The 11753-nt window shown below is 39.1% G+C and overlaps 1 protein-coding gene across 9 annotated transcripts in view; it reads right to left on the bottom strand.

Moving 5' to 3' along the window:
• Positions 1–654: 654 nt before the first annotated feature.
• The window catches only part of LOC138754423 (polynucleotide 5'-hydroxyl-kinase NOL9-like), a 31317-nt gene continuing 20218 nt past the window's right edge, over positions 655–11753 (bottom strand). For 8 of the 9 annotated variants that reach the window (XM_069918682.1, XM_069918679.1, XM_069918680.1 and 5 more), the window contains 8 exons: positions 11148–11245; positions 10601–10762; positions 8928–9225; positions 7373–7484; positions 4595–4772; positions 3659–3727; positions 2821–2954; positions 655–1092 (listed from right to left, as the gene is read on the bottom strand). In XM_069918682.1, coding sequence (XP_069774783.1) covers positions 970–1092; positions 2821–2954; positions 3659–3727; positions 4595–4772; positions 7373–7484; positions 8928–9225; positions 10601–10762; positions 11148–11245 — 1174 coding nt within the window. In that variant the 3' untranslated portion in view covers positions 655–969. The remainder of the gene's footprint in view (positions 1093–2820; positions 2955–3658; positions 3728–4594; positions 4773–7372; positions 7485–8927; positions 9226–10600; positions 10763–11147; positions 11246–11753) is intronic. The other variant, XM_069918676.1, reaches the window with a different exon arrangement.

Genomic DNA, 11753 nt, shown 5'->3' with positions numbered 1-11753 from the left:
TGACCACCTACCCTCTGGAGCTCTCTCAGCCCCAACTGGGGACTCTCACTTTGGCCTGGCTGCCCACCCATCTGAGCACCCAAAGCCCCGACATTGAACTCTCGCCGAGGTCCTGGCTGCCCAGCTTCTGACACACCAAATGACGCAGTTAAAAGTAATGTGTGTAAGAGTCAACCCTCTAAATTTTACCCTAAAAATTGGTCCACAAAATTCTACTATTATACAAGTATATATGGATATGTACTTTTTGATTATATTAGTTCAACAAATTAGCAGTTTTAAAGCTACATACATGAATAAATATTATGTACACGTATTTCTTAATATTTAGATAAAAGTTTTGTCACAGAATGTGCCTGTAAGAATAAAAACATAAGTAATATTTTTTTCATGTCTTGTGGCTCTCAAACATCTGAATTTTATCAAATGGGGGTCTTACTTAACCAAATTTGACCACACCGGCGTAGTGCAATGCAATAAAGATCAAATCATTTTTTAGATTTTTTTTTAATTTTATAGATAAAACTGTCCAGAACCATGGAAAGAATGACCCCACTTTCCTTCAAAAAGCACCCAGGGATCTTTCACATTCTCCCAGTAAAAAATAAAGCAATCAAGGCCTACACATTAGCAAAAATAAAACCAGACCAGAAATAATAGTACTGAGTGACCCTGTATTAAAACAAACATTTGGTTCCAAACTTTAAAGTCAAGAATTCCCATCCGGTTCTGGACAGAATGACAACCTGACGCAGGAAAAGTAGGGGGTGGGGAGGGGAAGTATAAACAGAACACAGCCAAAACAAATTTTATAAAGAATCTGCAGGCTTTTATATACACCATTCAATTCCCAATGTGTATTAAACTCTCATTCCCCAACCCCAAGGTGCAGTGCCTATTAAACCACGTTACAAAACATTGCGTGTCAACCCTTTCCCTTACTTAACCCTAAATAGGTATTCGTTTCCATTAAGACACAGCTTTAGAATACTCATTCCTCCTCAAAGGAATACAGATTTTGATCTTTCCAGCTCCTGAGAGAGTGAAAGAATAATCGGCTGTCAAGTACGGCACCTCTCCTGTCACACCAGTCTGAAAGGGAAACAAAACAAGTCAGAAAGGGGATTTGGCAGAGGCTGTCTTCCAGCCTCTAGTTTTTCTCGATTGAATAGCAAAATCCAAACTTCTGAATTACTATAGCTTCTCTCCCATTCTTATCAATCACTTTGTCTTCAATGAACGGCAGAAAGTGTGTGAGGGGAAAAAAAAGTACCACCAAATGTCCTCACTAGCATTAATCCCACCTTCTCTGCTTCAACACATCTGAGTGATTCATCCCAACCAAACACACAAAAATAATGAGCCATGAGGTGATGACAGAAGGTGCAGCAGCAAGTGCCTATGTCATCCATAACCATAGGCAGGTGGAAAAGATTTACCCACAAACTTAGGATTTTACACTCGATATCAGGAATAAAGGCAATACATGACTTGCTGGAATTGGAAATAAAACAGCAAGCCCAAAATCTTCCAATAATTTCAGAAAAAAAATTGCAAGCCTGAGGGGGAAAAGTTAATGATCTTCATTAACTTATCAACATCTTCAGAAAATATGCATTAAAACTACTGCTGATTTTGACACACCTCACTATTGAATTAAATCACGGCAAAGATAAAAGATTGATATCCAACGTTTCAAGCTTCAGCCCTTCATCAAAGTACCTTGATGAAGGGCTCAAGGCCAAAATGTTGATTATGTAAATTTTACATTTATAAATGTTGACATACAGCATGGTAACAGGCCCTTTCAATTACACCCAATTGACCTACATTTTGAAGGGTGGGAGGAAAGTGGAGCCCCGGAGGAAACTCATGCTGACATAGGAAGAATGACGTAGGGCAGAACTGATCGAATCCTAGTTCTGATTGCTGGTGGTGTAACAGTGTTGCGCTAACCATGCTGCCACATTTCTTTATGAATCTTTATCTTTGCTAGATAAAGGACACTGTTTGACCTGCTGAGTTTCTCCAGCTTTGTGTTTTTACTTCAACCACAGTGTCCGCAAACTTTCATGTTTTACTATTGAATTATTCATTCTCTGGTTCTTTGTATGTACTCCTAGGTTGGCACAATGCCGTAAAAAAAAAGCAACTTACATCAACGGCACACCATTTGTTTGTGGACTTGGACTTTCTCTTGTTTGTTCTCTTTCCTCATCCTCCCTTCCATTTCTCAACCCACACCAGGATCACCGAGTTACTCTTATTCAAATAACAGCACTCTTTCTTTCCGTAATAAGATTCAATCATCCCTGACACATGAATACCTCTTGAACTACTAACCAATCATTCATCACACAGTCAGTGTAATTTACTCAATTACATACTTCTAACATGTATCAGCAAAAACCCTCAATAAATAGCAGTGTAGGAGCCGCACAGTTAGCACAATACTACTTCATCCACGTGCTCTTGTATCCTACCCACCCTTCAAAAATGTATTGGGAGTGTAGGTTAATTGCTGTATTTAGGGCACATGGGCTGAAAGGGCCCATTATCATCTTCACTCATTTAATACCCCACCAAATAAATTACCAATGGACAATTATACATGACTATATTCAAAGTAATCATTTCAAACCCAAGCATCAAGAATATTCCAGCATGAGCTTATGAGTTTCCTTGCACAACAGAATGACCCATGAAGGACCCTCATTATTATCCCAGACAAGTGGACCCTCATTATTAACCCAGACAAGTGAACCCTCACTGCACAGCCCAGTGGCCACCCACAAGTCACCTTCCTAGGCATCCACTTACTTGGTTCTTGAAGACACAATGAGGGATGGAGACTGCCCCCACAAGCAAGCAATTAACCTGCTTCAGTTTTGCCACAGGAACGGGAGTCAGTATGTAATACAACCTCTTTTCCAGGTTAATCCCACGAATGATTCCTATGGAGAGGGGATCAAAAAAAATCAGACCCAAATGCAGCACATCCAAATTTCTAAAGTGCAAGTTGGGCCTGACTTAATCTGTTCACTTTATTGCCATTATATTCCATGCACTTGAGGAAAAGCGATACCCTTAAACAGTTGGACAGACTAGAGGAGAAAAAAAAACAGCCTTCAAGAAAGCCTTGAAGTGAGATTTAAAGCCACTTTGGTGTTGAGGGTAAATATCCAAATGGAAAGCTGGTTGAAATTGCTTTCACATCGGATCCTTGAACCCAAAAAGGAGACTTTCTGGTTCTTTCAACTGATTTAGCTCACCAGGTTACTCTTACTGCTTCTTCCAGCATGTTATGTCCTGTAGAGGCTAGTCCCCAGTTGTTGGGTAGGCTTCATATGACACAAAGTCTTTACAACCATACTTGCTAAATGCCTGGTAATATAAAAGTTCTGTGTAGTACTTTAGCAACGTTACTTTTCTAGTCTATTTGTCGGATTAATTTCTTAAAGTTAGTAATTTCTAGCTTGTTCTTGGACTATAATCCCCTTAACTGCCTTGCAAATTCAATAAATGATTCCAATCAGACACTTTTTTAAAATTAAATCAATTAAAATGTGATGATCATTCCTTGACCTTTGCCTCAATAAGATTGAGTTAGTTTCAAAAATCTCAGCTGAAGGAAGTTGTCAAGTATATTGGCACCAACCTCCATCAATTTGGTAACTTGGGTTATTGTGTTTGCTCCAAGTCTGGGACTCTGCTCCTATCTGCAAACCTGAGAAAGTCAATGCAGCAGCAGAGTGGGTTAAATTAATTATTTTGAGAGATTCACAATCTGCAAAAGGAGAAATGTCACACAGAACAAATAAAGTAGTGGAAAACAATGTTATCCAGATCCACACCTAGGATATTCAGGATGGTGGTTCTGAAGGACATTTGTGACAAAGGTAGATTTCAATGGCCAGAAAGCAGTATGTCTCCCACCATTTAGTAGTTCAGGTGCCTGAACCATTGATAGTGAAGGCAATCTGCTGGAATGACAACCAGAAGATGGGCAAATGAATGGCCAAGTCCTTTTGCCCACATTTCAATGATAAACACACCTATGGAAGTAACCTCTGGCTAGCCTTTATAAGATGTGCACTTAAAAGCACTCATTATAACAGGCTTGTTTCACAGCTTTGCTTAGTTCATAACATTCTTGCAGACATCTAACACCTGATACGAACAGAAAGTTTAGGCCGACTCTGACCCACCATACTAAAGGGGTGATGCATTCCCATAGGGAGCCAATTTGGAGAAAACCAAGCTCCAGTTCCTTTGGCCGACTCATATGAATACATTCCTCTTTGGGGGAAAATACTGCCAAATTTGATCACATAACATATAATGTACTTTTCATCATTGCCACATAAGGAAGTGACTTTCAATGGTCTGAACGTATGCAAGAGTGTACCAATTGTAAATGATCAACAAACTTGAGCTGATCTCTGAGTCTTACTATTGGTGGTTATCTTACACCAAGTTTTAAAATATCTCACCTTCCTCCTTTTATTTCTGACTATGAGCTGGAATTGGATTGTGATTAATGTCCTTTTGACTGGTAGCATGCCAAGTGATGCAAGACCCTCTCAAAACTTACCAACACCAAAGCAATCACATATTGGAGACTGCGAGAGCAACACAGGGCCATCTGCATTGGAAATGACATCACCTGGTATTCTGCAGAGACCTACCAAACTGGCATTGCTTGCATACAAGATATGAGTGGGAGTCACATCACAGTGTAATACGTGTAGAGCCACTGCATTGAATGGCACCTGCAAAAAAAAAAAAGCATAAATTTTTTGGAAAAAGCTAAGACGATCCAGACAACTCTGAACACCATCCATAGCATAACTTGTAATAGCAGTATCACCTGGAATCCAAAACAATCCTTATGCCAAAGATCTCATGATTGTAAAACTACAGTAAAAAACCCATAATCTGGAATTCAAGCAACCTGCAAAGATAATTGTAAAATTTGGCGCCCCCTAGTGGTAACACTTATCCGGCATCTACCAATCCCTATAGATGTTGGATACCGAGGGTTTTATTGTATCTAAATATCCAAGCTCTAATTTCTTCACTTTTTAAGTAGCTCCTTGAGGTTGAGGCTTTTATTCCAGTTGGTTCAGCGGCATGTGATAAGTGGTCAATGAGACATATATTCTGCTCCAGGTGGGCCAGATGGTGTTGTTTTTGTTGGGTTTCTATTTGCTTCCAATATAGAAATTCAAGGTTCTTGGTTGCCATCCAGAATTCTGCTCCTCCATTTTAAGAAGATTTTGTACCAGAGATTACCACATGTTGGTAAGGACTTTACTTTAATTTTTAAAAAAAACCTCTGAGGTTTCTGGAATAGCCTGAAATCTGTTGCTGCGAGAAGCTTGGAGTATTGAGTCTTTTGTGGAGTCTGGTATCAGTTAAGTGAATAAAGCCCACTGGAAACTACTGACCATAACTAGATACTGGGAATGTTAACCTAGGAAGTGACACTGATGTTGGTTCACCTCTCCTGTTAGTCAAGAGCATTTTGCAGTCAATATTAACAATATCTTTCTATTACACTGAGGTGGCCACTATAAGCAGCCCCATGTCTCAAAGTGTACAGTGGGCAACAACAATACAACCCAAAGTACCACAAGCTTGGTTTTTTTTTGTCAGATCTGAGGTAACGATCTTTGAACACTTTTCTTTCTAAGGCCAGAAAGCTTCGCTGGTGCTTGGGAGGCAGCGTCGAACTTCATCATTAACACCTGCTTTCAATGAGATGCCTTTTGGGATCAGCAAATGGCTCTAAGTTTTCTAGTGTCTCTTTGTGGACTTTTGTTCGTTGTTTGGGGGTGGGGGGGGGGGGAAGGAGTTGACTGGGAAGGAAAATCACATAGTTAGATGACCTTGCAGATGTTTAGTTTAAGGCCTACTTTCTCAACTTGAAAATGGGACACAGTTGACAAACGTACACAAACAAACGTCTCCTGCATAATTCGGCTTGAAGACCAATGATAGAATGGCTCGATTCTCAAGTGGATGCAATGATCACATAATTTTTCATGCATCTTTTCTGCAGTAAACCTGTGCAATACATTGATGAGGAAGAGAGAGAGAAAAGTATTGCAGTATTCTCCCAACCCAGGCTCCAAAATACATTTGAATTTCGAGTCCACCCAAATTTGATTACTTTTCACAGATTAACAAAGTCAAAGCCTTTTTATGTTCAAACAAGACCATGCCCAGCAATTGATGTGGATCTTTGCATTTTTCTTAGAGTGGTCACGCAATAAAGATTATATTTATAGTATATTCATTGAACCCCAAGATGGATGGAAGAAAGTGTCCAAATTCCACAATAGTTATTATAGGATTTACTCCTTTCACCTTCATGTTCACCGATAAACTGGCACTACAGAATGTTCACTGGATGGAGTTCATCTTCATTAGCACTTGCAAGAAAATTTGTGGCTTCAGTGGCAGAAAATAGATCTGGGTTGAAGTAAACCAAGATTTCTATAAACTTACTGCTTTAGTTAAAAAGAAAATCTGCAGATGTTGTGATTTTAGTTTACACAAAAATGCTGGAAAAACTCAGTAAGTAACACCGTGTTCTTATTGTAGTAGAGTTAAAGAAACATAACATTTTGGGCCTGAGCCCTATATCAAGGTACAAGTATCCCTGCTTTTAAAATGTTCGGCTTAACTCCACTTTGCTTTTACATTAGTACCTTTCTCCACTAACAGAAAGAAATCCGAGAAGGATTTTCGTTTGTACGAAAAGAGGCAAAAAGTTAAAATAACGCTCAGCGGGCTGACGAGGAGAGCTCGGGGCAATGGGTCTGGAAATGCTCAAAATGTTTTCCCGTGTAAATTAATGGTAATTGTTTCTTTGCTTTGCACCATTTTGGCTCACGAAAGGTTTCATAGGAACGCTCTTCTTTCGGATAGCGAAGTATCAAGATACTTCTTGATGAAGGGCTTAGGCCCGCAACGTTGGTTATGTATCTTTATTTTTGTTACATAAATAACGCTGCGTGACTTGCTGAGTTTCTCCAACATTTTTGTGTCAACTTACTGCTTCACCTCAAAATCTTCAAAATTCATGTCTCTTCATAATGAAGAATGATCCGCAGACTATTTACTTTTATTCTGGGATGGTGTCACCATCCTGGATTGCCCAAAGGACCAGATTAGTTTATCCATTATATTACCTCTGAGTACCTTATCTGAGATTTCATATGTTAAGTCTCCAAAAGGGAAGGAAACTGACACAAGTAAACAGCAAAGTCAATGAAACACAAAGAAGCATTTAAGATGTGAAATTTCAAATATTCACTTGACAGGAATAAGGAAAAAAAAGAATTTGTTAAGGAATGACGGTTACCTGATATGGCAACATACTGTGCAAGGATAAGGGCTGGCAAGTGTCCAATGGCTGCAGCTGGCTTAAAGAACCCAGGAGAGCCAAATCTCTGAGCACATTGCTGTGGGATTTTCTGGGGATAGAAAAATCAATTAACTGCTTTGAAAGGGTGTCAGAACAGGGAGACCGAACAGTTGACTGTACTGCGTCCAACATAAAATCCACCCATAGTAAAACACGAAAGCTTGCAGTCACCGTGATTAATTAAAATCACAAAGGTGGAGAAACTCGGCAGGTCAAACAGAATACTTTATAAAGTTTGGCCTGCTGAGTTTCTTCAGCATTGTTTTTATTAAAGTAAAATCCATCTAAATTAGATATCTAATACTGAAAGAGCAAAATTATACCCATTAGAAAAGGGAAAACAAGTGGTTTTTTTTCTTTCCTCTTGAAAAGTGAAGGCTGAGGCAGGGACTTCAAAATTGTGAATAATTTTGTTAACATGGAACTTTCATTGGTAGGGAAGACAAAAAGGAAAACTCAATGCAAGAGATATTAAAAAATGAGTATTCCACAAAACTATTTCCCTCGATTGTGTAAAAAATAAACAGTATTAAAGAGAGTTTCTGATGCTAATGGCAGAAATACATTTTAAGTAAGCTAGATAAACAAGAGGGTGAAGGTATCATGTAGCAAAAATGATAGAGTTAGAAAATTAAGAATGGGATGAGCCAAAATACTACATAAATGCTGGAATGCATTAGTTGAGCCTAACATCTCATTTCTGAGCAGAATATTCTGAGCGAGTTTTGCCCCAAAATCCATGCTTGAAATGAGATCACCCGAATCCCACAATCTGAGCCTGTCTCCCCTCTCTGAACAACCAATTCCCCAGCCTATAATATCACAAACATACATTTGCTGACAAAATGTTCATTTTTTTTCATTGCTTGCAGACAAGGCATTGGTAGGGGCTTCACCTTGAAAAAACGACAAATAAATGTTCATGTAGAAATAGTTTACATAACAGAGGAGAATGAAAGAGTGGGGGGAGGAAAAAGAAATGGTTTCATGAACCAAATGCTTTTATTCTTCTAAGTGGCAGAGGTTGTAGGGTTGTTTCTTGCTGTCTAAAGAACCTTAGCCAGTTGTTGCAGTAACTAGTACCCTAAGCATTTTACAGTAAGGCATAGATAAGATAGAGGTAGGTAAGTTATTTCCATTGGTCGGGGACATGGCCTCAAGATTCAGGGTAGTAGATTTAAGATGGAGATGAGGAACTGTTTTTCCCAGAGGGTGGTGAATCTGTGGAATACACGGCCCATTGAAGCAGTGAAGGTGACCTCAGTAAATATATTTAATACATGGTTGGATAGATTTCTACAGAGTAAGGGAATTAAGGGATATGGGGAAAATAGCAGGTAGGTGATGATCAGCCATGTTTTCATTGAATAGCGGAGCAGTCTTGACAGGCTAGATGGCCTGCTCATATTTCTTATGCTCTTATGTACAGTATTTCCTGTTGGGTGTTTATATAGAAGATGCAAACATTACATAATTAACATTTTATACTTACAAACAGGTTCCATTTTCCAGTCCAGGAAACTCAGAATGAATGCACATCAATTTGTGCCCCTGGACTCCAACATGCATTTGCACCTCTTCATCTGAGGATAGTGAGTTTGAGGACATCCTGAGGTCCACAAGCTTTTGCTGAATCTGATGTTTCCTTTTTGTGTGCCACCCAGACGCTGTCTGCACAAATTCCGGTGTAAGAGTCACAGAGTCCCGGCTCCCTCGTGTGGTGACAAGCTGCACGACATGCGTTGGGGCCAAGAGCCGAATCAAATCAACCAAAACAGACAATCCAAATCCTATCAAAGAGAGACATGTCGTGGTACATGACAAATTTATGGCTTGAAAGGCCAGATTGATTTGCAGAGGACCGAGTGATGCTAAATGCGTAAGCATGACACAATTTGGAACTGGAGTCATTTGTTTGATTCAATGTCGTTCTTCAAATACCACAAGTGAACTCTATTCCACAATAATGACCCAGGTTTATCAACGTTGATTAATATCTTTGATATCAAAATATTGCATCAAAGAATTTAACAGCTCCTACTTTTTTTGAAGAGGGAGAAAATTTGTTTGGGTAAAAATAGAATTAGATAAAATAGGAGAGAGAAAAACAGAGGATTTTATATATAAATGGGATGCAAAATTATTTAACTGCTGAAAGAGAAGTTAAGGGCCCTCTGGTTTGTCCTTCCAAAATGCATCACCTCACACTTATCCAGGTTGAATGCCATCTATCACTTTTCCGCCCAACTCTGCACCCAGTCTATATCATTTGTAACCTATTACAATCTAAAGCATCATATGCAAACTTACTAACCCATCTTTCTGCTTCTTCATCTGGGTCATTTTATAAAGATAAAAAGTAAGAATTCCAGAATAGATCTTTGTGAAACTTCACTAGTCACTGACCTCCCACACAGAAATTTTTTCCTTCCTCTACTACTACTCTCTGCTTTCTATAGATGTTCACTTCGTGTGCTAATAGAAGGTAATGGTAACCATGGAAAGTGCACTCCAGCATGTGGGGGGTTTGGGAAAGGGTGGAGGATGGTAATCAATGCAAAGAAAGCCATCCCTGTATCCAAGCCTCTGGATGACACTGCGGAGCAGAAGATAGTGTTGCTTTCTCACAGGTTTAGCAACCTGGATTTGATCCTGACCGCCAATGCACTCTGCTTTGAGTTTGCATTCTCTGTTGCTTTGTAGGTTTTCCCTTGGAGCTCCAGGTGTATCCAATATCATAAAAACATGGTTGGTATAGCTGTTAGCTGTCTGCAAGGAGTTTGTATGTTCTCCCCTTGTCTGTGTGGGTTTTTGATGGGGGCTCTGGTTTCCTCCCACCATTCAAAATGTACCGGGGGGTGTAGGTTAATGGCGTATAAATTGGGCTGTTACAGTGCTGTATGTCTAAATTAAAATTAAAAAATATGGTCACTGGGTTCGCCACAGCTACTGTAAATTATCTCTCCTATCGCTGAGATAGAAGAATCGGTGTGCAGTTTGTAGGCAAGTCAATCAGAAATGATTTTTTTTGGGGAAACAAGTAGGGGATTATTCGGAGAGCTTAATGGGCTAAATGACTTTTCTGTGTTGTGTAAATGCATGAAAGCCTGAGAATACGAATTAAAGGACCAAGTGGAAATCACCATTACTTGAAAGCTTTCTGACCTTTGATCCACCCCATGGTGTTAATGATTAATGGAGCTCCTTTCTTGTACTCGGCATATAGATACTTCACAGCTTCCATATATCGATCTGGGTCCCGATCACAAAGCACATTACCATAATATACCATCTTATGGGGTTCACATTGGTGCATGTAAGGAGGACCTATTAAAGAGAAAAAAAGTTAGAATATATATTTGCTTACGTGGAAACAAGGTTGATATATAAACTCTACACATGCATTACTTCTTGCACATGCAGACTCCTCCATAATTATTACCCAAAGGGATTAAAGAGTTGCTTAATACCTTTGTTATCAATTTTTTTTATCATTAAACAGCAATAAAAAAGGAATAGACTGACATTACCAAAAGATGCTCCTGCATTTTTCAAAAAAGCAACAATTGATAACAAATATACTATCATTTTCTCCCTCAGTCATGTCTTTATGATGTTGGAGACACTGGAGCCTCAAGAGAAAACCTACACAGCAACAGCAGGCTCTTTTTCAAACCCAACCTGCCTCAACATTATTCAGTTGTGTACTTACTGAAAATAGGGTTAGTCACTAAGTGGAGCGCCATGCAGCCAGGGGGACTGAATTCTGTCTGGCCAATGTCAAGTTCCAGAAACTCTACACATGGAATGCTGTTGAAGGTAGAAAATTATGTCAAGATAATGTCTCTCTGCTAACCCCTCAGGTCAACAAACTTCATGCACAGGAAATAAGTTTCTATTGTTTTAGAAAGCAGAGTGGATTACAATATTTATTGTCATATAAACAAGTGCAATGTACAGATGCACTGATATTCTTTCTTGCTGCAGTAACACAGTGCACACAAGATACATCAACTACAATTGTATAACTTAAATAACCACAATATGCCATGAGAAGAAAAAATATATAAGTAAGTATTTAACAGTTGCAGTCAGTGAAAGATAAAAGTGGTGCTTCGATAGAGCAGACAGACTTTTTGGTGGTTCCAGAGTAGTTTATGTTTAAGGTAGTATTATACTGGTCATCTTCAGTTCAAAGAAGACATGTTGTTGTGCAGTTCATTTGTGGACACAAAGGCGACTTTGCAGTCTCAGTTTGGAAGTGCAAAGTCTAGATTGTGTTGGAGGTAGGCAACCTTCATTGCAGATGGAATAGAGT

The sequence above is a fragment of the Narcine bancroftii genome, chromosome 2, assembly GCF_036971445.1.
Source record: "Narcine bancroftii isolate sNarBan1 chromosome 2, sNarBan1.hap1, whole genome shotgun sequence".
Taxonomy (NCBI): domain Eukaryota; kingdom Metazoa; phylum Chordata; class Chondrichthyes; order Torpediniformes; family Narcinidae; genus Narcine; species Narcine bancroftii.
Note: the sequence above shows the minus strand (reverse complement) of the source record. Positions and strands in the feature narration are given on the sequence as shown.